Here is a 27,043-nt window from a genome sequence, read left to right on the forward strand (position 1 = left end):
CTAGGTGCTGAGGAACAGCACTGAACAATGAAAGTCACTGCCCTCATAGAGCTTAAATTAAACAAACAAGAACATACATAATATTGCATATATTATAAAATCTTGAGAAAACATAAATTGGAAAGGAGATAGGTCCTCGCTGGTAAGGAGATATTCGAGTAGAAATGTAAAAAACACGAGGAAGCCTGTCCTGCGGATATCTAGGGGATGGACATTCTGGGCAACAGAAACGTGGAGGGCAAATGCCTTGAAGCAAAAGCCCATGTGGGAGGAACAGCAAGAGATCTGTGTGTTGGAGCAAGTGACTGAGGGGAAGAGTGATAAGAAATACAATTAGAGAGATAGTGCAGAGCCAGATTATGGCTTACTGGCCAATGCAAGGATTTATGCTTTACTCTTAGTAATACAGGAAACCACTGGAGAGTTTAAACAGCAGCAGGACGCTATCTGATTTACATTTGAAAAGGATCATTTTGGCTATTTTGTGAAAAATAGACTTAAAAGGATATAAGGATAGTCAGTTCCATCTTACCATCTTTTAATTTCTCAGTCTGTTGCCTACAGGAACCTCATGGCTCTGGTAAATGACAGGAGACTACAGCAAACAAAACCAAGAAGTAGCTCTAATCGCTGCTGATGTTCTGGATATGGTATCTTTACTAGGATAGATTAACCCAATTTCTGACATGTGGTATGAGGCTATTGATCTAGTAATATATTCTTTTCAATACTCATCATAAATGAGGCTCAAAAGCAGTTTGCATTCACTTAGCATGGACATCAGTATACATTTATGCTCCTGCCCCAGGGGTATATCACAGTATAGACTGGAGGTGATCTTGGTTGTTTGGCAGTTGTCAAACATCATATTAGTTTGATGGTATGTTAATCAGATCTAAGGACCATATTCTGAATGACTTATTAGTACATGAGTGCTTTGGAGGGTAGGAGAAAACTACACATTCAAGAGCTGGATACATCAGTGAAATTTTTAGGGGTCTGGTTGTCTGGTGCATGCCCAGTACATTCCCTCCAAAGGGAAGGACACATTTTGCTTCATACCTTACAATTAAGAAAAATGCAGAGTGCTTTTTAGTACTCTTTGGGTTTTAGAGGCAACACAAACTACACTTTGGAATGATACACACACCTATTTATCAGATGGCTCAGAGAGCTGCCAATTTTGAGTGGGTCCTAGAACAAGAGAAGGTTCTGCCGCAGTTTCAGGCTGCATTATAAGCAGTTGTGATGCCAGAGCCATAATAGAGGTGTCATGGTGGATAAGAATGCAATATAGACTCTCTGGCAAGCCCTGAATGGATTGCTACAGAGCTCTATTCCCAGTTTGGAAAGCAGCTCCTGGCACACCACTTGGCCCTAGAAAGACTGAAGACCTGACCATGGACCTCAGCTGCCCATGACTGGAACTTTTCCTCATGAGCTTGGTATCACAAGTTATATTTTCAGGCAGACAGAGCAGCAATTCATTGAACAATACGACTTGCCTATTAGGAGGTGTTGGGGTTGCTGTTACAAAACGGGGCAACAAGAAATATTTTGAAACTTGAGGGACCCAATGAAGCAACTTTTCATTTACCCACACCCAAGTATGACTTCAAATAGGTGATTAAGCAACCACATCCTGTTAAGGGCATGGCAACTAGAATTGATAGTCAGAGATGCCTCACCAGCTGGCCACTTGGACTAACAGAAGTGCTAATAAAGAGGGCAGGGAATTTAGAATGTGTGGTAGAAGTGGGAGATGATGAATCAGCCACTTCTTTCACAGCTGTGGTAGCAAGAACTTGTTCTACTACTCTATGTCTTTCAAGTTTTCCTCAGAAATTGTGACTGATCATTATGTTTAAGAAACCATGACAGGATAGAATGAGTTCATATGAGAGATGAAATGTTCTGAGTAGCATAAAGGCTGGACCTCAGAAGATGCTATCAGTGTTCCATGAAAACTCTTTCTGGTCTCTTTCACTATTTCAGGACATGCCTCCCTCAGCTTCTGTGTGCCTTTGTTTCTAAATTCTTGGAATGATGAGTCTTCTTGGAAAACTGCCCTTTGCCTTCTTGGACAGCTTTACCTGCGTGTAATGAGAGTCAAAGTGCCTGGAAGCTTTCCTTTCCCTGACTGACCCTGAACCAATGAATGGCTGGTATGGGAGCATGAAAGCCCTGCTCCTTTGCTTAAATTGGGATAATCTGGAGTATATTTTACATTACAGCAATCCCCTGCACTCTTTTCTTGACTTTTTCCCCTTCCCCGTCCTGCTTCTCCCACTCCTTTAATGAACTCTTGTGGGAGAACTTCCATGGCAAAATCATTGCAAAAGATCTCAGGATCTGCTTCTGGGGAAACTGACATAAGGCAGATTCTTATTATGCATTTCTGTGGCAAATAAGAGTAGGATATTTGAGTGTGGAATTCCTTGGAAATGCCTGGCCTGGAGATATCTATTTGAGAGTTGTCAGTCTATTAATTATATATAAAGCCATGAGGCTAGATAAGATCATGTAAGGGGTAAATGTATATAAAGATAAAGCCTCAGGACATTAGGAAGCTTCAGAAATTCTCAATCTTCTATCACCACATTTCCTAATCCATCTAAATTTGTACCCATTTACTCAGCTTTGTTTCAGGACAGACCTTTACTCAGGCTTTATAATGGTTCTCAAATTAATTCATCTTATTTCCAGTTTTTTCCTAATTGTACATCCCACTTTATTTTATTAACCTATCAAACTTATCCTCCAGAGTTATATAGTCTGTGGGTATGGCTGATTTATTGTTCCTTGTATAAGTAAACCAAGATGGATCTCTCAACAAATCAGAACATTAAACACCTGTTCAGAGATGCAGATGCTTGGCTCAGGTTCACATGAAAGCAATCTCAATACATTACACATTTTGGGAATACTTTCACCTTGACCTTGCTAGAAAGTACTTTGGAATCTTAAAGGCAAATCTGGCAAAATATGAAGTGATAAAGATTTAAGGAAGTGAAATTAAAGTATGTAGTTGATCAAAAGAAACAACTATCTAAAATGCCATGATACATGTAATATCTTTGACATAGCACATCCTCAAAAATTGTATTGAGTATATCATGCAACTCCATTTTTGCAGAATGAACTAGGGTACAAAGACAAGAAAAGAGACTGTTTTAGGAATAATATTTTGTAAACTACATACCCTCTTTCCCTTAACATTATGTACATTTCTAGGTAGAAACTGACTGAACAAATTTAGAACAATTTAGATGAACCTTTGTCAAGTAAATGAAGTCTAGGGAATATAATAGGAAATGATGGAAACTGACTGAAATATCATTTTGATTTTTGAATTTATTTTCATAAATAGATTAGCTATTGTGAGCTGGTTTCTGCATAGACCAAAAAGCAGGAAGAGTTTTATTGAAAGAAAATTCTAAGTGTTGATTTGGATTGAAAGTACAAGGCTTTCTTCTTGACAAGATGCTTTTGGAAACCTTTCTTGTGAAATATTTTATATACTGTTTCTAGTTGAATGTAACAATACTTCACCTAGAAGAAATAAAAGAAAGGCCAAATTTGGCTAGCTATGCATCTTGAAGAATTTATTTGTGAGCCACATGAATTTTAAAAAGCAACAGAAAGCACCAATATCAAAAGCAGTTTGTTCAAAAGCGTTACGAGATAGATAAATGAATCCTTCCTAGTCCATGATCAAGGTATTTTGAGAATCTCACATAGATTGTTTTAAACCTGTATAACTTCTCTGTAGTTTTTGCATCAACTGTAACATGGTCAAGGCACACCAACTTTGTTAGAATAAAATGCAAAAAAGGAAGTCATATGTTGAACTGCCTTAAATAGAATAAAACAAACTAGAAATATAAAACAACGAAATCTTTGTAAAGTTGTAATGACCAGAAAACTCAAAGTATATGGCAGGTGAATAATTTATGGTTCAAAGATATACACTGAAGGTAAAAACTAAAGGGGGCAATTTTTAATGTTCACTGACAATTCAATATTTATATTAATTCTATGTTCAGATATTTCATATTCACAAGAGCAAAATTGTGTTAATAATGTACCATCCTGAAGAGCAAAAATAATACTGTTCTGTTTCATATGTATTCACTAAACAAAAGTCTTAAAGACCTTTGATGGGTTCTTAATCCATCTTTTTGTTTCCAATCCAGATAACATTAAACTAAAGAGAAGGTATTCTATTATTCAAAGTATCCCTAACTCAAAGGCCCCTAAGAAATTATATGATGTACCTTCCTCCTTAAAAATCCATGTTTTCTACCTTCCATGCCTAGTATTTATACTTTTTAAAAGACATCCAACAGTTGATCAAGTCACACCCATTTTCAAGTCTCAGTTTACATACTACTCTTCAAAAAAACTTTTTCTGATGCTGTCCTGTCCCCACCAAATTGAAGTGGTCACCCTCTGAAATCCATGGCATTTTGTCTTATACTGCTTTTTTGGGGGGTAGTGTGTCATGGGACCCCCAAACCACACCCAGATTGAGTGATTTACTGGGAATAATTATAGGACTCAACATATAGTCATACTCATGACTATGATTTATTACAGTGAAAGGATTAAAAAAAAAAAAATCAGCAAAGGAAAAGGTGCATGGGTGAAGTCCAGGGGAAACTACACATAAACTTCCAAGAGTTCACTTCCAGTAGCCACATGGGATATGCTTAACTCTTCCAACAATGAGTTGGAACAAAACACATGACATGTTGTCTATTAGGGAAGTTCATTAGAGGCTCAGTCTCTAGGATTTTTATTGGGGGCTGGTCATGTAGGCACCCCCTGCCTAGCATGTACCAGAATTCCAGACTCTCAGAAGGAAAGCAGGCATTTAAGATAAACCATATGGTTTGTACAAATAGTTTAGACACAGTGAGACTTTCTTATCAGTTAAAGTGGTGAAAACACTCCTGAAATCTAAGTTCCCAGATGTCTGCCAATGGCCAACCTTGCAAGCAGGCTTTTCTAAAGATAGGAATCTCAGGCCTACTATGTTAACTCTTTTCTGTACAGAGGGTTATACAATTCCATTTCATTTGTATACCCTTCCTATCTCAAATTCCTGACTGGAAACTTGCTGAGAGCTATGTAGGAATATTTTCTTTACTCCATCATTCCCAGTATGGAACAAGATATCTGGTATGTAGTAGACATTCCACACATACTGATGATGAAGGAAAGCAGACTTTACACTATGGAGGGCCATTCTGCCACCCTATCCTGGACTGAGTCCTTTATACTATCTGTAATTTTCCTATATCATGGGAAAGGGAATGGCACAAACCAGATAAAATGGCACAAACATCCACAATGAGTAACACTGTTATTGTTCTAATATTACTTATCATTGCTCAATATAAATGATATTTTCAAGAAAGTAGGAATATTCAGTAATTTTTCCCACTAACATTATATCATATCATTAGCATTTTAATTAATCCTGTCATCTCTTATTTATTTTTATTCCACTAATAAAACAATGCATGTATGTTTCAGATTCACATTTTCCAAGAATATTTATTGAGCACTTATTTGGTGTTGTCACTGTGATATAAATATTAAGATATTAAATATTAAGAGGCCCTGTAGTAGAATAGCTGATACCTACAGAGTGCCAGACACTGTTCTAAGCACCATTCCAAGAGTTAGGTACTGCTATTCCCTTTTACACATGAGGATTCTCAGGAAGCAGCTATCCATGCTCTTAACCACTCCAATTTACTTCCTCCTTATCCTTGAAAAGTTCACAACCCTTTTTTTTTTTTGACATAAAAACAATTTATTTTGGCAAAATTAAAGAAAACAACATTACTGTTCAACTTTTTTTCTTCTCCAACACTAAAAGTTTAAAGACTTGATTTTTACTAGAGTTTGACCTTTCAGACTTGGTATGTTCTATGGGATTAGTATAGGGTTTATCACCTATGGATTTATGAAAGAGTAGTGAGGACTCAAAAAGGTGTTTAGCATTTGTGGTTGTCATTCTGGACATAAATAAAAGCAAAGTTATGTTGGGTTAAATACAGTAAACTTAAGCTCTCTGGAATCTGTTTATCTCTAAGGGTGTTTATCAGTTGGATTTTTACCTTTGTACAATTAAAATGACTGATTTAGGAGAGTGCTTTTCATTTCTCTTGAATAGAATGAATTTTTATAATTAGTTGTCTCTCACATGGGGATACAATTAATACATATCAGAAACTAGAAGAAGAGCTCATAGAAGAAAAACTACACCTCTGATTTTCCTAGTTCTTAGAGAATTAATTAAAAGGCAAAAAGCTATAAACAGGCTGCATTTTGATATCAAACTCAAACAGCTGAAATGTTGAAATAATTTCACCCCTGGATCATGAAGATAATATTGGTATGACAAAGGAATTGTCAGTACTATTTATAAGTTTCTAGGCTGCTATTTATTCAATATTAATGCTCAGATTCAGAATGAAGCCATTGTTCTCCAACTGTTGGCAAGGCTCTTCATGGTGTGTCTGGGATGACAGACATTTGAAAGGCATTGTTTTAATTTTTAACAACTAAAGAAAATCTCCTTAAGGTGGCTGCCATTATTATCATCCTCAGATCACAAGGAGGCAACTATGTCGCAAGGCGTTTAAGTGAATGTCTCAGGGTCACATAAATAGGAAGTAAGAGCAGCAACTTAAACTCAGATTCACTCTCTCCTGAGTAACTACCTTGAACGACTAGGAAACATTGCCTCTGAAATCCCAGTGGAGGTACCTGGAGTTGAGTATGAAGTATTCAGTACCAAATACTGACATATAACTCTCCATGCGTCTCTTGAATCTCTGAGTATCTTGCAAGCAGAGCACTGACTGCTTTTGCTCTGGACTATCTTTTCAATAGTTTAGCCTTGAAATATCTTTTTTTTTTTTTTTTTTTTCTATCTTGGAAGACAGAGATATGGACCCCCTGGAGCAATGGGAATGCATGCTTTCTGTTCACTATAAAACGTTAGGGTTCCTTATACTCAGGGTTCCTCTCCCATAAGCCAACCTACTGTATGTGCAGGTGTCACCTAGCCATCTTGGCACTGTTCCTCAAGAACTGAGCTTGGGAAATCAGCATAAGAAAATGCTGATACTCTGGCTATGGCTATTTTGCTACGAGGAACAAAGAAAGTTCTTTGTCTCTGAAAACAAAACCAACAAAACAAACACTCCCTAAGTTGGAAGTGGAAGCAAGTACTGTAGTGCCTAAAGCTTATTACTCTTTTGGGAACTTCTTCAAGGAAAATAATACAAAAATAAGGTTACAAAATTAGGTCCAGAGCCTTGGACAGGTCCTGGCAAGTGAGGGGTCCTGAAATTGCAGTTTTATTGATGATAAATCCATGTTGGTCCTAATTATATTTTTGAAAGTCATAATTTCCCATTTTGACAAATGGTTCTAAATGACTTTAGTCCCCAAACCCCATGTCTGTACATAAAAGATGTCTCTTTTTAGGGAATACCTCTTAATTTTTGGTAGTGAGACCATTTTTATTTTCTAGGTATAATTGAAATCTAAGAGTATCAATTCCAAGCCATAACTTTTCCATAACTCTGGCAATTTGCTTAGTTTTATAGACAGTCTGGGGAGTATTTGTTTTTTTATCCACAGACTGTATAATGTAAATACAACCAAACTAATATCTTTATTAAATTGATTTTAAAAGCCTGTCCTGGTAAGATGAATAGTTAAATTCCAGCCGAGTTGGGCCTAAACTCCTGAAAAAGTGAAATCATAGGAACTGTATGAATGTTGATGTATTTCCAACTCAGATATGTGGTGGCTCTATGATGTTTGAAATGAAAGTAAAAAATGACACTTTGCATTGCACTCTGAAAATAGCAAATTATCTTCCGGGTATAATACTGGAGAGGAAAAATATATCTTAAACCTTTTTATTGTGTAAAAGCACTTTTTATCACAGAAAAATCTTGAAATAGGTAAAACTACCTACATTTGTATATTGCTTATAGATAATAATTATAGGTTAAACATTATAAAATATTTACTTGAGCTCATTAAATATGGGACTCAATAAACAATTAAGAGAATGAATATATTTTAATATATTTGACCTACTTTTGAAATGTTACTCGATCGACTTGCAGAGCGTCCTGGGGATTTCTCATTCTGAAAAATAAAATTAGAAGCACCGATTTAAAGTATGACACACACGGTTTACCTCTGGGAAAAGAAAGTACAACACAGACAGAACTCATGAACGCTCTCTATATCGTTTTTGCTGCTGGACACAATTGCTTTCACAGGATGGTCTTTTTCATATCAAACTTTTCTCTAATATCTGTCAGTGTCCTTTTGAAAATGTTTCAATTAACATCTGGGTATTTATCTGTCTCCTAGTACTTATTTCAAAGAAATGCTTATTTCTCCAGAAAAATGGATACAATTCCTTTAAAAATAAAATTATACAGTAAGAACATAGCCCATTATTTCCTTTTCTGCTTTTGCTACCATGAATTATGAGCAAATTCTGGCTCTAAATGTCCAAGAGTATTCCATCCCAAGTATTTGGTACATATACCTAACTCATTTTCTTCCAAAATACATTTTATTTATTTTTTCTGTTATTTTATATACTTTTAAAATTATATATCTTAACAATTCATAAACTTAGTTCTTGCCTCTTAAAGAATTTCCAATTTAGTAGAAACATGAAAACAGCTTTGGAATAGATAATTTTTACAAAGTCATGCAATTTTAGATTAGAAAGGGACCTTAAAGAGTTGAGCTTGCTCTTTTGAAGGTCAGAGTCATTCTGTTTCTGGCAATCAAAAGGTTAGTGTCCAAGCCAGGGCCAGCCCTGGAGCCTTTCGATAACTGATTCATTCTGGTTGCTCTCTCCACACTGCCAATTATTTGCTAGTGGATACCTGACTAGTAAATTTGAATTTACTATCATTATGTGCCTTATGTTCAGGAAGAGATCACAGTACACCTCTCTCTTCTGCAGATAAAATGTTGGGAGAATCCTTTCTGGAAAGTCTCAAAATTTTGTGAATGACCTGAATTACATTGCCACTGAAATACTTTACAAGTATAAGGATTTTCTCTTTCTGGACATCTGGAATCAGCCCCATAATGGATCTGAGGAGACAACTGCAGTGCATCTTGATAAAGAGATCAATTTTGAGAAATAAGTTGTTATAAAAACCTGTGGGTCTGAAATTGTCCCCTGAAGACAATTGAGATGGATTTGGAAACATGGTGATGAGGGGATACAGCAAATGTGTTATTGTGGAAAAACGGTAGCTACATTCACTGCAAACCATCACGGTGCCATGCACGAGCATGTACATATTCGAGCTGAGCAGTGGTTTTTCCTTTACATGCAACATCCATCTAATACATCCACTGATGTCACTGTGGAGCATGTTATTACAGAACAAGATCAGTCACAACTATGCAATTAATTACACCATATAACGGCCCATGATCCAGCTGGAGATTAATGTCTATGCTACGGGAAGACATTTTCCCCTGATTAGCTTCATCTGGTGATGGAGAGAGGTACTTTCCTACTGACATCTCAACTCCTCTTCTAGAGACTAGCAAACAAGTCGATCTTCCCTGCTTAGTGAAATTCAGGATTTTGACACATTATTTGTGTAGAACAGAGTTAAATAAGCCACATAATGTAATAAGCTTTGGGGGCAGTTTTGTTGTAGTGGCTGTTTTGTTATGCTTTCTTTATTTACATGGTGTTTGGGAACATGATTAAAGAACTAGTTTTGAAAGATGCTGCAGCAGAAACCAAGAAGCACTGTAGGAAATTTAATTTGGCATCAGATTATTTCTTTTTACTTCAAACCACATAAGAGTTTGCGGTGATTTTAGGTAAAAAGCAGCAGAAACCAAGAAGCACTGTAGGAAATTTAATTTGGCATCAGATTATTTCTTTTTACTTCAAACCACATAAGAGTTTGCGGTGATTTTAGGTAAAACAAGCAGGGTCAGTTTCCCTCCACAACTGTGAATGAGGTCAGTACAGAGTCTGCAAAACAGATGTTCCCCATAGTCTGCAACAGCCTCCCCCACTCTGGTGGCCAGGAAGCCTCTGCCTGGTGTACTTAATCCCTCTACTGATCTAACTTGAAATCCATGGGTTCTATTTTCTCCTAATACAAGGTCAGATATTCAAATAAATAAATTAACTTAGGCAAGGTTAATTTTTTTTTTTTTTTTTTTTTTTTTTTTGCCACGACTAAGTTCTCTATTATTTCTATTCCAGAGCGTGGAAGAAGCAAATAGATCAGATAATGAGTTTACATGTGGAAGCAGAGTGGCATCTATTATTGCTATGCTGGCAGTGCTGGGGCACAGAGAGATGATTTGCAATCAGATGCATGGTAGTGCATTAACACTGGCAGGAGTATACTGTTTGACATTCCTGGACTTCTAGTAGAATGGGGGAGAGTAATATCTTGGGGATTGTTGTAAGAATCAGATGAGTTATAAATGAAAACTCTCTGTGGATTGCAGTATTGAAGCATTTCCATTACTATTCACTAAGAGAGGAAACACCGAAAGTGCTTCCTCAAAAATCATGGTGATCAACCCAGGTTACCAGACTCACAATTTTTTTTTTTAGAAAAAAGCCTTCAGCTTTTAATGAAAGGAAAATATGAATCCAGCCATATTAGGTCTGGCAGTGATATGTCTACAGTAGACTCAGCCCTTAGATAAAGTAATATATATATATATATATATATATATATATATATATATATATATATATTGCCATTTACCCTTAAAAGTCAGAAAACTGAGAGAGAGAATAATGTGGGGCAATAACATGATACAAGGAATGTAGACTGGGTGATTCTTCCAGCATAGACTCAGCATGCCTCAAGGCTCACAGTGTGTATGTGGGGGTGTCCGTGGCTACCATGGTGAACCCAAAGGCAGGCTGGGTCCTGATAGATCCTCAGCTCTTACAGGTGTGCAGTTGCCTTTCTGAGGTCTTGTGCTCATTTGCTGCCTTGTGGGGCTGCTGCAAGGCTGCTCCAGGAGTAGACTCATAATTTTGACACAAGCATCTTAGCTTCTCTATCTTGAAATTGTGCCAATATAGTGGAGTAGATTCTGCCATATAAAATCTAAGGATGAAAAATCAAGTTTTTCTCCATCCAAGGGAATTAAGGAACTTTGGTCTGTCTTGACTTTGAGGCAAAGCACCAGAGTGCTCTTTGTCCTGGAAAACCTCCAAAGCAATCTGTCCACCAATTTGCTAATAATTAATTGGGTGGCTTGTCCCATTACTATTGCTGTGATATATTCTTCTTTGCCGATTAGTCAAATATGGTTGTCATACCTTATTAAAATCAATTTATGTCTTTTCACCTTAAATTAACTAGCAGCTGTCTCAAGAATCTAGTGTCACTTATTGATACCCAAGTTACAGTGACCTTGTAGGTCAATAAAAGCTGAAACTAACTAGTGTTCCTGACAAATTTGTATGGAAAGAATGGGATCATCGAGGAGTAAAGTCAAATCTTTCCAGATCATTCACAACATGCAGGGGGAGAGACTTCTAGTTTTCTAAATGTAATTTAGAATTATCAGGAAGTTTCTAATATGTGGTTTTATATGAAAGTATCTCATATAAAGTATCTCACATTGTTAGTTTTGATTTGCCATTATTATTATTATTCATTTTCTAATTTGAAATTATTAAACTTGGTTAAGAAAACCATTACCATTTCTGTTTTAACATATGTTTAGCATTCTACTCTCAGGGAATGGTCTGTGCTAAAGAATACACAATTATGTTGGGATACCTATGTATCTACATGTAAAATGCTCTGTTTATTACCCTAATGATGAGAAGAGGCAGTAAGGAAACTTGGAAGGTTTTCTTTTTATGCAAACTGAAGGAAAACCAAACATTCCTGAGTAAAGAAACCAGAATAAGAAAGTCTTATGCAGACCACTAATAGGATGCTACTCTGTAATTTTTTTCCTTTATTTTTTTTCTAGGGTAGAATACAAGAGTATTTGAAGGGAGAAAAAGAGAGGTCATTTGGAAGGTCATCTGTAGACTTTTAAGTAGAAGATAGAACTATTTTGCTATCTGGAAAATGAATAAAAGTTTTAAAAAATGAGACAATTTTTTAAACAAAAATAGACAAGGAATAAATTGAAAAATATGATAAAAACTTGATTTAATAGATGTGTATAAAAATTTCCACATCCATTAAATACATATTGCTCTTTCTAGTGTACATGGAACATTTAAAAATTATTTGGCCTCAAATATTACCATAACTAAAATTTTCAAGTAGAGATTTCTACAAGGCATTTTATTGTGATATTGAGCCAATAAAAATATTTATAATATTTATAATAATAAATGTCTATTATTAAATAATACAATATTAAAGAAAAATGAAAGAATAGTTAAAAGGAATAACAAAATATAAAAGCTGAAACTAATTAAATGGGTATGAATTAGAAGGATAAAGAAATATTTTCTTAAGGCATGTAATTTGGAATGAATTACAAAATAGATGAACTCATTATAAGACTAATTAAGGAAAAGAAAGAGCAAAATATATAAGAAATGAGAAAGAAGACATAACCAAAAACAAAGAAAAGATTCAAAGCATTATAAAAGAACGTTACATGTAACATGATTGCAACAAATTTGAAAACCTAGAAGAAATGAATGCTATCCTAGCACAATAAAGATTCCCAGAAATTATCCAAGAAAAAGAGGAAGAGTTGAATAGACAATTAACATAGAAAAGACTGGAAAAGCGACTAAAAGTTATATGCCCCTAAAGAGGCATAAAGGCACAATGACTTCATAACTGAGTTGGGTCTTACTTTTAAAGAACACTTAATTCCATTTTTATTTACACTTTTCTTAAGTATAGAAACATTAATTTCCCTAATTCATATAATACATCCTGCAAAAATGAAATTCCAAACATATTAAGAGTACAAGAAGCAGAAGAAAAGAGGAGGAGGATGAGAAGGAGGAGGGGGAGGAAGTGGAGAGAAAGGAAGGAAGAAAGAAGGAAATAAAGAAAGAAGGAAAGAGGCAATGAAAAGCAAACTATGGGAGGATAGGGGGCAAGATGGTGGATTGGTGAGGGGTATGTTTTGGTTACTCCTCCAGGGAAGTAGGTAGAAAGCCAGGAACTGCGTGGACTGGACACTGCAGAGCAATATGACTTTGGGCATACTTCATACAACACTCATGAAAATGTGGAACTGCTGAGATCAGCAAAATCTGTAAGTTTTTGCGGCCAGGGGACCCATGCCCCTCCCTGCCAGGCTCAGTCCTGTGGGAGGAGGGGCTGTCAGTGCCAGGAAGCAGTGGCAGCTCTTATCGGAAACTCATTCTACTGATCCAAACTCCAACCATAGATAGACTGAGACCAGACACCGGAGAATCTGAGAGCAGCCAGCCCAGCAGAGAGGAGATAGGCATAGCAAAAAACAGCAAGACAAACTCAAAAATAAAAGCGGAGGCTTTTTGGAGTTTTGGTGAACATAGAAAGGGGAAGGGCAGAGCTCAGGCCCTGAGGCTCATTTGCAAAACCCGAAGAAAAACTGATCTCTCTGCCCTCTGGATCTTTCCTTAATGGCCTAATTGCTTTGCATCTTAGCATTTCAATAACGCATTAGAACTGTCAGGAGGACCCTTTTTTTTTTTCTTTTTTTAATTCTTTTTTCATTTTCTAAAACAATTACTCTAAGAAGCCCAATACAGAAAGCTTCAAAGACTTGCAATTTGGGCAGGTCAAGACAAGAGCAGAACTGAGAGCTCTGCGACAAAAGGCAATAATCCAGTGGCTGAGAAAATTCACTAAACACCACAACTTCCCAAGAAAAGGGGGGCGTCCGCTCACAGCCATCATCCTGGTTGATAGGAAACACTCCTGCCCGTCACCAGCCCCATAGCCCAGAGCTCCCCCAGACAACCAAATGTGACGGAAGGGCTTACAATAACATGCATACACCACAAAATTGGGCGTGGACATTAGCCTTCCCTGCACCCTCAGCTGGTTGTCCCAGAGTGGGAAAGGTGGAGCAGTGGGAATTAACAAGCCCCATTCAGACATGATTTCAGCAGACTGGGAGCCTCCCTACACAGACCGGCAGCCCAGAACCACCCTGGGAGGATGGCATTCACCTGTGACATAGTACAGTCATCCCTCAACAGAGGACCAGGGGGTGCAAGGCCTGGAAGAGGGACCCACTCACAAGTCTCAGGGGCCACACGCCAATACCAAGGACTTGTGGGTCAGGGGCAGAGATAAACTGTGGCAGGACTGAACTGAAGGATTAGACTATTGCAGCAGCTTTAAAACTCCAGGAACACCAGGGAGATTTGGTTGTTAGAGCTGCCCCCCTCCCTGACCGCCCAGACACACGCCCCTTATACAGGGCGGGAAATACCAACTACACACGCAAGCTTGGTACACCAGCTGGACCCCACAAGACTTACTCCCCCACTCACCACAGAGGCAAAGCGGGGGAGAACTGGCTTGAGGGGAACAGGTGGCTCATGGACGCCACCTGCTGGTTAGTCACAGAAAGTGGACTCCACGAAGCTGTAGATCTGCCAAATTAGAGATAAGTATTTCAATTGGTCTACAAATCCTAAAAGAACCCTACCAAGTTAAGCAAATGCCAAGAAGCCAAAAACAACAGAAAATTTTAAAGCATATGAACAAACCAGATGATATGAATAACCCAAGCCCAAGCACCCAAATCAAAAGATCAGAAGAAATACAGTACCTAGAGCAACTAATTAAAGAACTAAAGATGAACGATGAGACCATGGCATGGGAAATAAAGGACATCAAGAAGAGCATGGAACAGGATATAAAGGACATCAAGAAGACCCTAGAAGAGCATAAAGAAGACATTGCAAGACTAAATAAAAAAATAGATGATGTTATGGAAATTAAAGAAACTGTTGACCAAATTAAAAAGATTCTGGATATTCAAGGTACAAGACTAGAGGAAGTTGAACAATGAATCTGGACCTGGAAGATGACAGAACAGAAAATGAAAGCACAAAAGAAAGAATGGGGAAAAAAATCAAAAAAATCAAAATGGACCTCAGGGATATGATAGATAATATAAAATGTACAAATATAAGACTCATTGGTGTTCCAGAAGGAGAAGAAGAGGGTAAAGGTCTAGGAAGAGTATTCAAAGAAATTGTTGGGGAAAACTTCCCAAATCTTCTAAACAACATAAATACACAAATCATAAATGCCCAGCGAACTCCAAATAGAATAAATCCAAATAAACCCACTCCGAGACATATTCTGATCACACTGTCAAATATGGAAGAGAAGGAGCAAGTTCTGAAAGCAGTAAGAGAAAAGCAATTCACCACATACAAAGGAAACAACATAAGACGAAGTAGTGACTACTCAGCAGCCACCATGGAGGTGAGAAGACAGTGGCACGACATATTTAAAATTCTGAGAGAGAAAAATTTCCAGCCAAGAATACTTTATCCAGCAAAACTCTCCTTCAAATTTGAGGGAGAGCTTAAATTTTTTGCAGACAAACAAATGCTGAGAGAATTTGCTAACAAGAGACCTGCCCTACTGAAGATACTAAAGGGAGCCCTACAGACAGAGAAACAAAGAAAGGACAGAGAGACTTGGAGAAAGGTTCAATACTAAAGAGATTGGGTATGGGTACATTAGAGGATATTAATAGAGAGAGGGAAAAATATATACGACAAACATAAACCAAAGGATAAGATGGCTGATTCAAGAAATGCCTTCACGGTTACAATGTTGAATGTAAATGGATTAAACTCACCAATTAAAAGATATACGTTCACAGAATGGATAAAAAAAAAATGAACCATCAATATGCTGCATACAAGAGACTCATCTTAGACACAGGGACACAAAGAAATTGAAAGTGAAAGGATGGAAAAAAATATTTCATGCCAGCTACAGCCAAAAGAAAGCAGGTGTAGCAATATTAATCTCAGATAAATTAGACTTTAAATGCAGGGACGTTTTGAGAGACAAAAAAGGCCACTACATACTAGTAAAAGGGGCAATTCAACAAGAAGAAATAATAATCATAAATGTTTATGCACCCAATCAAGGTGCCACAAAATACTTGAGAGAAACACTGGCAAAACTAAAGAAAGCAATTGATGTTTCCACAATAATTGTGGGAAATTTCAACACATCACTCTCTCCTATAGATAGATCAACCAGACAGGAGTTCAATAAGGAAACTGAAAACCTAAACAATCTGATAAATGAATTTGTTTTAACAGATATATATGGAAAATTACATCCCAAATCACCAGAATACACATTCTTCTCTAGTGCTCATGGAACTTTCTTGAGAATTGATCATATGCTGGGACATAAAACTGGCCTCAATAAATTAAAAAAAAAAAAAAAGGAAATTATTCAAAGCACATTCTCTGACCACAATGGAAAACAATTAGAAGTCAATAACCATCAGAGACTTAGACAATGCACAAATACCTGGAGGTTAAACAACACACTCCTAAACAATCAGTGGGTTAAAGAAGAAATAGCAAGAGAAATTGCTAAATATATAGAAAGGAATGAAAATGAGAACACAACATATCAAAACCTATGGGATGCAGCAAAAGCAGTAGTGAGGGGGAAATTTATAGCACTAAATGCATACATCAAAAAGGAAGAAAGAGCTAAAATCAAAGAACTAATGGAGCAACTGAAGAAGCTAAAAAATGAACAGCAAACCAATCCTAAACCAAGTAGAAGAAAAGAAATAACAAGGATTAAAGCAGAAATAAGTGACATAGAGAACAAAAACCAATACAGAGAATTAATAATACCAAGAGCTGGTTCTTTGAGAAGATCAACAAGATTGACAAGCCCCTAGCTAGACTGACAAAATCAAAAAGAGAGAAGACCCATATAAACAAAATAATGAGTGAGAAAGGTGACATTACTGTGGATCCCGAAGAAATTTAAAAAAATTATAAGAGGATAATATGAACAACTGCATGACAACAAACTGGACAATGTAGAGGAAATGGGCAATTTCCTGGAAACGTATGAACAACCTAGACTGACCAGAGAAGAAACAGAAGACCTCAACCAAACAATCACAAGCAAAGAGATCCAATCAGTCATCAAAAAACTTCCCACAAATAAATGCCCAGGGCCAGATGGCTTCACAGGGGAATTCTACCAAACTTTCCAAAAAGAACTGAAATGAATCTTACTTAAACTCTTCCAAAACATCAAAGAAAATGGAATACTACCGAACACATTTGATGAAGCTGAGATCGATATAATACCAAAACCAGGCAAAGATGCTAAAAAAAGGGAAAACTACAGGCCAATCTCCCTAATGAATATAGATGCAAAAATTCTCAACAAAATACTTGCAAATCAAATCCAAAGACACATTAAAAAAATCATACACCATGACCAAGTGGGGTTCATTCCAGGCATGTAAGGATGGTTCAACATAAGAAAATCAATCAATGTATTACAACACATTAACAAATCAAAAGAGAAAAATCAAATGATCAACTCTATAGATGCTGAAAAAGCATTCAACAAAATCCAACATCCCTTTTTTGATAAAAACACTTCAAAAGGTAGGAATTGAAGGAAACTTCCTCAATATGATAAAGAGCATATATGAAAAACCCATAGCCAGCACAGTATTCAATGGAGAGAGACTGAAAGCCTTCCTTCTAAGCAGGAATGAGACAAGGATGCCCGCTGTCACCACTGTTATTCAACATTGTGCTGAAAGTGCTAGCCAGGGCAATCTGGCAAGACATAAAAGGCATCCAAATTAGAAAGGAAGAAGTAAAACTGCCATTATTTGCAGATGATATGATCTTATATTTGGAAAACCCCAAGAAATCAATGATACAGCTACTGGAGCTAATAAACAAATTTAGCAAAATAGCGGGATACAAGATAAACGCACATAAGTCAGTAATGTTTCTATATGCTAGAAATGAACAAAGTGAATAGACACTTAAGAAAAAGATACCATTTTCAATAGCAACTAAAAAAATCAAGTACCTAGGAATAAACTTAACCAAAGATGTAAAAGATCTATACAAAGAAAACTACATAACTCTACTAAAAGAAATAGGGACCTTAAAAGGTGGAAAAATATTCCATGTTCATGGATCAGAAGGCTAAATACCATTAAGATATCAATTCTCCCCAAACTCATCTACAGATTCAATGCAATCCCAATCAAAATTCCAACAACCTACTTTGCAGACTTCTAAAATCTAGTTATCAAATTTATTTGGAAAGGGCAGAGGCCTCAAATTGTTAAAAACATTCTAAAAAATGTTTTTAGTCAGTCCCTGACTTTGAAGCTTAATATAAAGCCATACTAGTCAAAACATTATGGTACTGGCACAAAGATAGACATATTGATCAAAAGAATCAAATTGAGAATTTGGGCATAGACCCCCAGAGCTATGGCTGACTGATCTTTGATAAGGCCCCCAAAGCCGCTCAACTGGGACATAGCAGTCTTTTCAACACATGGAGTTGGGAGAGTTGGATATCCATATCCAAAAGAATGAAAGAGGACCCCTACCTCACACCCTACACAAAAAGTAACTCAAAGTGTATCAAAGATCTCAATATAAAAGACAGTACCATAAAACTCCTGGAAGATAATGTAGGGAAACATCTTCAAGACCTCGTATTAGGTGGCCACTTCCTAGACCTTACACTCAAAGCACAAAAGAAAAAATAGATAAATGGGGACTCCTCAAGCTTAGACATTTCTGGACTTCAAAGGAATTTCTCAAGAATGTGAAGAGGCAGCCAGCTGAATGGGAAAAAATTTTTGGAAACCATGTATCTGACAAAAGACTGATACCTTGCATATATAAAGAAATCTTACAACTCAATGACAATAGTACAGGCAGCCCAATTATGAAATGGGCAAAAGATATGAAAAGACAGTTTGCTGAAGAGGAAATGCAAATGGCCAAGAAACATGAAAAAATGTTCAGCTTCACTAGCTATTAGAGAGATGCAAATTAAGACCACAACGAGATACCATCTCACACCAATTAGACTGGCTGCCACTAAACAAACAGGAAACTACACATGCTGGAGAAGTTGTGGAGAAATTGGAACTCTTATTCATTGTTGGTGGGACTGTATAATGGTTCAGCTACTCTGGAAGTAGGTCTGGCACTTCCTTAGAAAACTAGATATAGTTGCCCTTCGATCCAGCAATTGCACTTCTCGGTATATACCAAGAAGATCTGAAAGCAGTGACACGAACAGATATCTGCACGCCAATGTTCATAGCAGCATTATTCACAATTGCCAAGAGATGGAAACAACCCAAATGTCCTTCAACAGATGAGTGGATAAATAAAATGTGGTATATACGCATGATGGAATACTATGCGGGAGTAAGAAGGAATGATGTCATGAAACATATGACAACATGGATGAACCTTGAAGACATAATGCTGAGCAAAATAAGCCAGGCACAAAAAGAGAAATATTATGTGCTACCACTAATGTGAACATTGAAAAATGTAAAATAAATGGTTTATAATGTAGAATGTAGGGGAACTAGCCATAGAGAGCAATTAATGAAGGGAGAATGATAACCCAATAAGAACAGATAAGCTATCGTGGGTAAATTTAGTGTTCTGGGAATGCCCAGGAATTATTTGGTTTGTTAATTTCTGTTGCGTATGGTAGGAACAAGTTCACAGAAATGTTACTGTATTAGGTTATTTTCTTGGTGTAGAGTAAGACCATGTTGGAAGTAAAGTAGTTATTTTAGGTTAGTTGTCTTTTTCTTACTCCTTCGTTATGGTTTGTTTGAAATGTTTTTTTTTGTTTGTTTTTTTTTACTTCTTTTTTGATACAGTTAATAGTTAATTTTAAAAAAAGAGTTAATTTAAAAAAACATAAACAATGAAAAAAATATACAGAGCCCCCTTGAGGAGCTGGTGGAGAATGCAGGGGTATTGGCCTGCCCCACCTCGATGGTTGCTGATGTGCTCACAGACATAGGGGACTGGTGGTTTGATGGGCTGAACCCTCTACCACAGGACTTGCCCTTGGGAAGACTGTTGCTGCAAAGGAGAGGCTAAGCCTCCCTATAATCATGCCTAAGAGCCTCCTCCCGAATGCCTCTTTGTTGCTCAGATGTGGCCCTCTCTCTCTAGCTAAGCTAACTTAGCAGGTGAAATCACTGCCCTCCCCTCTATGTGGGATCTGACACCAGGGGAGTGAATCTCCTTGGCAACATGGAATATGATTCCCTGGGAGGAATCTAGACCAGCCACCATGGGATGGAGAACATCTTCTTGACCAAAAGGGAGATGTGAAAGGAAATGAAATAAGCTTCTGTGGCAGAGAGATTCCAAAAGGAGCCAAGAGGTCACTCTGGTGGGCACTCTTACACACAGTACAGATATCCCCTTTTAGGTTCTAATGAATTGGAATAGCTAGCAGTAAATACCTGAAACTATCAAACTACAACCCAGAACCCTTGATTCTTGAAAATGATTGTATAACAATGCAGCTTATGAGGGGTGACAATGTGATTGGAAAAGTCATGTGGATCATACTCCCCTTTGTCCAGTGCATGGATGGATGAGTAGAAAAATGGGGGGGGGGGGACGGCACCCAGTGTTCTTTTTTTTACTTTGATTGTTTTCACTTTAATTTTTATTCCTCTTATTTTTGTGTGTCTGGTAATGAAAATGTTCAAAAATTAATTTTGGTCATGAATGCAGTTGTACTGTGAACAACTGAATGTACACTTTGTATGACTGCATGGTATGTGAATATATCTCAATAAAATTGAATTAAGAAAATAGAGTGGTCTCTGGGAACCTTGTTTTTTACACATGATTGTTCTGTAAATCCACAGATTTTCTAACAAAATACCCTAGAACAATAGAAACACTACCTTTACAACTCACCTACAGATAGTGGTAGAGGTTTGAGAGCCTTAGTAGTCTAATAGGAAAGGCCTCTGTGTAACAGGATATCTGTCTTAGTATCTCACTTGAATGGATGGATACTCACAGGTAATAACCTCAGTGGGCCTCCGTCACTTCTAGAAAAGTCTTCACAAGTTGGCAATACTGTAATGATAACTAGGAGGAAACGTATGCCTTGTAAAGAGGTGGGAATAAATGACTTCTGGCTATGAAATTAGACATCTAATAATAAATATATAATTAGCACAGTAATAATAATAAATAAACATGGGAATAAATTTGCGGTCAGGTATACCTGGTTCCAATCCTAGATCAGTTTACCACTCATTTGGTATATGGCGTTGGGCCATTCTCTTTACAATGTCTCACTTTATTCATTAATTGGGCTTTTAAACATTAGAAACCATATAGGCATAGGGCTTAGTAAGGTTTCTGGTACATGTTTCAAGAAAGAGTGATAGTGCCAAGAAGTGGCTTGAAAGTAGAAGGTTTTAGTCACTTAACGTCTATGAGCTTCCTGACTTCCCACTACACATAGTATAGAAGCCATACAAATAAACACACAATCTAAGTGAACACACTGTTCCTGCTACGCAAAATTCAGCTTTTAGAGAATTCCCCTAATCCACAGTTCCAACTATAATGTAGTCCTCAGACCTCTTTTATACAAAAATTCCGCAGATTCGCTTTCCATAAATTGAAAATTGATTTGTAAGTTTGCCATTAGTTGATAAAGTATTTCTCAAAGGAAGGGACCATATTTTAATTATATTTTTATTCTCTTTAAATCCAACACAATGCCTGCCTGGCACATCATTAGTGTTTAATAACCTAAATAGAATTATTTAATAATTCTATAAGCTTGTTTCAGAGAAATATAAGCATAGGGATTCTCAAGAATGATAGGCAGCAAGTACAGTATAATGTGTTTCAATCATGGATAATAAAATATGTCTTTATTTTAGAAAATAAAAGGCCACCTGTTTTTAAAATGTGGCCAAATTATGAATTCTCAAATACAATGCAACTCTAGATTTATTTTGGACTTACTATATTATGTTTAGGATTTCATATATAATATTATCAGTTCCTCCATGTGGTAATTACTATTTATGGGTGTTTGATAGTGGTACTGAATCAATTAGAATTAATCATTCTTTGCCTTGGGAAGATGAGCTAAATTTTAAAAAGAGATATAAAGTACATTGGCCTAATACCAGCTAGAAAGGCTGCCTGTCATTCTACTTTTATAAGCTATACTCTATCTACTGTAGCTGACCCTTCCCCAGCAAAAGCATTATCTTTTATATATTTGAGCTTCCTTAGGTTTATGGAGTCTGCATGATTTTAATCATCCAGATGTGCAAATTTGAGGGAGCTGTACTTTAACCTCAGTGGACATCACAAAGATAGAAGCCATGCATGCATGTGAACAAAAAGAATAGGAATTAATGACCATTTATTAAAGGAGTTTTAATTTATCATTACATAAATAATCTCTAGGAAAAAAAATAATACAATAGGGGCTGGCTTATCTGTTGAAAATTCTCTACATCAATATCAAAAGTTCCCAAGCACTTTGTGATATGAATAAAAATTAAAACTCAGAAGGTCTCCAGTTATAGTAAGATAATCTGGGAAACAATTTGGTTTCTAAAATTTTTGACAAGCATAGAAAATGTAAAATACAGAATTTTCATCAAGGCACACAAGAAGATGGATATGTATTGTCATCAAAATATTGGTTTGCAAAATAAGGTAGTGTTAGTAAATTATTATTTATCACCAGGGAAAGTTTGGGTGCTTATATAACTGTTTTTCTGAAAGTCTTTATGGAAGGACAAAATTGAATTTTTATGACGGCTTTTTACTTGAAGGCGGTTGTAAGAGGCTTCTCAAATCTGGCAAATGGGATTCAATTTATGTAAAAAACAAACATCCAATTATTTGGATTTAGTCCTAAATTTTTCATTTGTCTTAGAGTTCAAGATGCACAATTTTATAATGTTTATTTGTACAGAGTAAATTGCAAATCATTTCTACAGTAATAGGTAGGAGAGATTTCATGGTCCTTCCAGATGGTAATATTGATTCTTCTAAGATGTTGATGCTAGAAAGAATTCTAAATTAAAGTTAAATTAAAATGAGATAACCAGAAAACTATGAAAATCTGTTATTCCCAAGTAAATGCAAACAGAAACCTAACTTACAAACATGTACACAAAATTTATCACAATAAAGGATTATTTATAGTTTCCCTTTGCATATGGAGTCAAAATGCTGTTTCATTTGAATGTGCAGTGGTGTTGATCATCTTGTGCTCGGGCAGCTCCACATCCTAGGTCTGTTCCTAGGGGACCAGTGGGCAGCCGGCAAATTCAAGGTTCAGTCATGTGCAGGAAGCATCACCTAACAATCAAAAAGTGCACAGACCTGCCTAAGTTTGAATTGGTTGTTCAGCAGCAATGCTAGGTTTAGAAACAATTACAAACCCAGAAAGAGTTTATCCAGAGTTATTCCAAATGGACAAATTAGCAAATCTTTTCTTGCAAGTTAATAGGTACCTAAGAATAAACTTTATAAATTAAAAACATACATTAATTTATAGTGTTTTTAGAAAAATTACATATCCTATAGTGGTAAAGCATTAGGGCTTTCTTTCTTTCTTTTTTTTTTTTTCTTTCTTTTCTTTCTCACTCACTTTCTTGTGAGAAGTTTATATTTCAAATATTTTAAAAAATGGATGATAAAAATAGTGGCACAAAAGAAGAAAACACAGACAGGAAAAAGCATGATAAAATAAAAGAACCGAAGAGAATTTTAGCTGGTAAGAGATAATCCGTTTTCCATCAATAAATGATTTACAAAATTAATTTTAAAATAAAACTTCAAAGGGTGATGTCATCAACATGGCTACATAAACAGCTACTGAAAACCTCTCTCCAGAGATTAAATGTAAAAAAAAAAAGACAATTCTGAATTGTTTGAAACTCTGGAGGAGGATGTAGACTGGAGAAGTACCCTGCAAATGCCAAATTGAAGAAAGAAAAGAAATATCAGAAATGGAAATGTCCTCATATAGATTGTGGTGTGAATGCATAACTATGTGATTATACTGGGACACTGACTGTTTATTTAGGAGGGAATGTATGGTATGTGAATGAAACTGTTTAAAAAACAAACAGAGGGATACAAGTGCTGGAGAAAATGTGGAGAGAGGGATGTACCTAATCACTATTGGTGGGAAAGTAGAGTGGAGCAGCCCATCTGGAGAACAGTGTGTGGTTCCACAGGAAGCTAAGTATGGGGTTCCCATATGGTTCTGCAACCATGTTATTGGGTATATACTTGGAAGAACTGAGAGCAGGGACACAAGTGGACATTTGCACACTGGTGTTAATGGTGGCAGTATTCACAATTCACAATGGATGGAGGTGGCCTAAGAGTACATCAACTGATGAATGGAATGATGAACTGTAGTGTATGCATACAATGGAGTACTGAGTGGCTACAAGAAGAAATGAAGTTGTGAGGCATGCAACCAGGTGAATGGCTCTTGAGGGCAGTATGTAGAGTGAAATAAACCAGAAATGAAAAGACAAACATTATAATGCCTCACTAATAGGGACTAACTATAATGTACAAACTCTGAGAATTGAATCTGAGAGCATAAGTTATCAGGAGAAGGCTTATGGTAGAGGTTCCCAGATTGTAAGCTCTTAGAGCAGTCACATGTATTCATGAGTTTTAACAGATGTCTCCAAATTCTGAGATGCTGAGCTCTTTGTGTATAACCTTTGGGTATCTGTGTGACAACTGAGACTCAGAGTCAGAGTTCAGCAGCTATGAACGTCAGCATTACCCCATACAGCAAATGTTAAAGTGGCTGAAAAAGAGATCAGACTTCAGTTAGAGATATGAACAGAATGGACTTGGTTAAGAATAAGGTAAATCAGACTAAAGGGTAAAGGATGATCTTGATGGTGTTTTAAAACTCCAACTTCTGTGTGAGAGCAAAGGAAGATAGGTTTATTTGATTCAAAATTTATATTTTCTGTAACAAACTATATAATTTAACTTGGATGGTTCATTTATTCAAACACCATAATTACGTGGAATGTTGAATAGGGAGTGAGATCTGGTTTGTTTGTAGTTTAGTGTGAAGCTCTGATATATCCCAGAGTAATTTGGGCAGAGAATAAAAATGAATTTGCAAGCTCCCCTTGAGGGACTGGGGAAAGATGTGGAAATAGGCAACTTCCCCACCTGGGGAATTACTAATATTCTCACAAGGGCTGGGGAGAACCAATTTAGAAGGCCGAGCCCTTGATCTTGGGGCGTGCCCTTATGAAGCTTGTTACTGCAGTGGAGAGGCTAAGCCTACTTATAATTGTGACTAAAAGTCACCCTGAGAGAACCATTTCTGTTGCTCAGATGTGGCCTCTCTAAGCCAACTCTGCAGGTAAACTCACTGCCCTACCTCCTACACGGGGCATGATTCCCAAGGCTACAAATCTCCCTGGCGACGTGGGACATGACTCCTGGGGATGAGCCTGGCCCAGCATTGTGGGATTGAGAACATCTTCTTGACCAAAAGGAGGAAGAGAAATGAAACAAAATAAAGTTTCAGTGGCTGAGAGATTTCAAATAGAGTCAAGAGGTCATTCTGGAGGTTATTATTATGTGTTATATAGATATCCCTTTTCAGTTTTTAATGTATTGGAATAGCTAGAAGGAAGTACCTGAAACTGTTGAACTACAACCCAGTAGCCTTGATTCTTGAAGATGATTGTATAACTATATAACTTACATAGCATGATCATGTGATTGTGAAAACCTTGTGGCTCACACTCCCTTTATCTAGCATATGGACAGATGAATAGAAAATAGGGACAAAAATTAAATGAATAAAAGGGGGGATGAGAGGATGGGATGTTTTGTGTGTTCTTTTTTACTTTAATTGTTATTCTTATTTTTATTTTTTTGGAGTAATGAAAATGTTCAAAAATTGTGGTTATGAATGTACAACTATATGATGGTACTGTGAACAATGGATTGTATACTTTGGATGATTGTGTGGTATGTGAATATTTCTCAATAAAATTGAATTAAAAAAATCTTCTAACTTTTTACAGTCTGTGTTGTGAAGCAGTATAGTACAGTATAGAAGAACACAGTATTTCAAGTCAGAAAGCCCCAAGGTAGAATCCTTGCTGTATTATTTGTTGATCAGCTATGCAATCTCAGCCAATTTACTTAATATCTCTGTGCCTTTTTCTTCAATTTTTAAAGAAAAAAATAATAATACTTATCTTTATGTACTTTTATTGTAAGAATGAAATGAGACTTTTATGTAAAAATTTTAGCTGTTAGCTAATTACTGTGTCATTACTATTAAACTATGATGTTTAGGATGGCATCATTTTATTTTAATTTTCATAGCTTCCATTTGATCTTCTAATTTTGTGACATAAAAAAGTACTCGATAAGAATCATCAACTACCACTTGTCTTAAACTTTTAAGATATCATGACATTTTCCTGTATAGAATTTTATATTTTATCAAATCACAATTTTAAAAGTAATACTATAAGTAGAACTATGTTGGCATAAAAAATTAAAACACTACCAAATGCTATATCTAAGTTACCTTTTGCTTTCTAGGCCTTTATCTTTATGATCTGGATGGGTGAAGTGATTCATTCAAGGGACCAGTTAATTTGTGGCTTGCCACTGTTTCTGCCCATGTCCAAAATTTATGAAGCCTAACTTTCCCAAAACTCATTACATCATTCATTTAGCAATTAATTCAACAAATAATTATTGAGTGTCTTTTATGTGTCAGAATTCCAGCTCTATCTCTCTGCTGCTTGTTGTTGACAATACAATGTCAGTAACACAGATTTAAAGGACATAAAATAATTAAAATTTATAATGCTTCCAAATTCCATAAAGAATGTTTAATAAGTGATCGGTGGTATTAGTCAACCCGAACTTTGTAGAAGC

At 36.4% G+C, this 27,043-nt stretch overlaps 1 protein-coding gene across 2 annotated transcripts in view; it reads right to left on the bottom strand.

The window, feature by feature from the left end:
- LOC119529992 (E3 ubiquitin-protein ligase MARCHF1) overlaps nucleotides 1–27,043 on the bottom strand; it is a 581,433-nt gene that overhangs the window by 170,584 nt on the left and 383,806 nt on the right. For both annotated transcript variants that reach the window (XM_037830956.1, XM_037830955.1), the window contains one exon: nucleotides 8,134–8,184. In XM_037830956.1, the coding sequence (XP_037686884.1) occupies nucleotides 8,134–8,184 (51 nt within the window). The remainder of the gene's footprint in view (nucleotides 1–8,133; nucleotides 8,185–27,043) is intronic.

The sequence above is a fragment of the Choloepus didactylus genome, chromosome 3 (genome assembly GCF_015220235.1).
Source record: "Choloepus didactylus isolate mChoDid1 chromosome 3, mChoDid1.pri, whole genome shotgun sequence".
In the NCBI taxonomy this organism is placed as follows: Eukaryota; Metazoa; Chordata; class Mammalia; order Pilosa; family Megalonychidae; genus Choloepus; species Choloepus didactylus.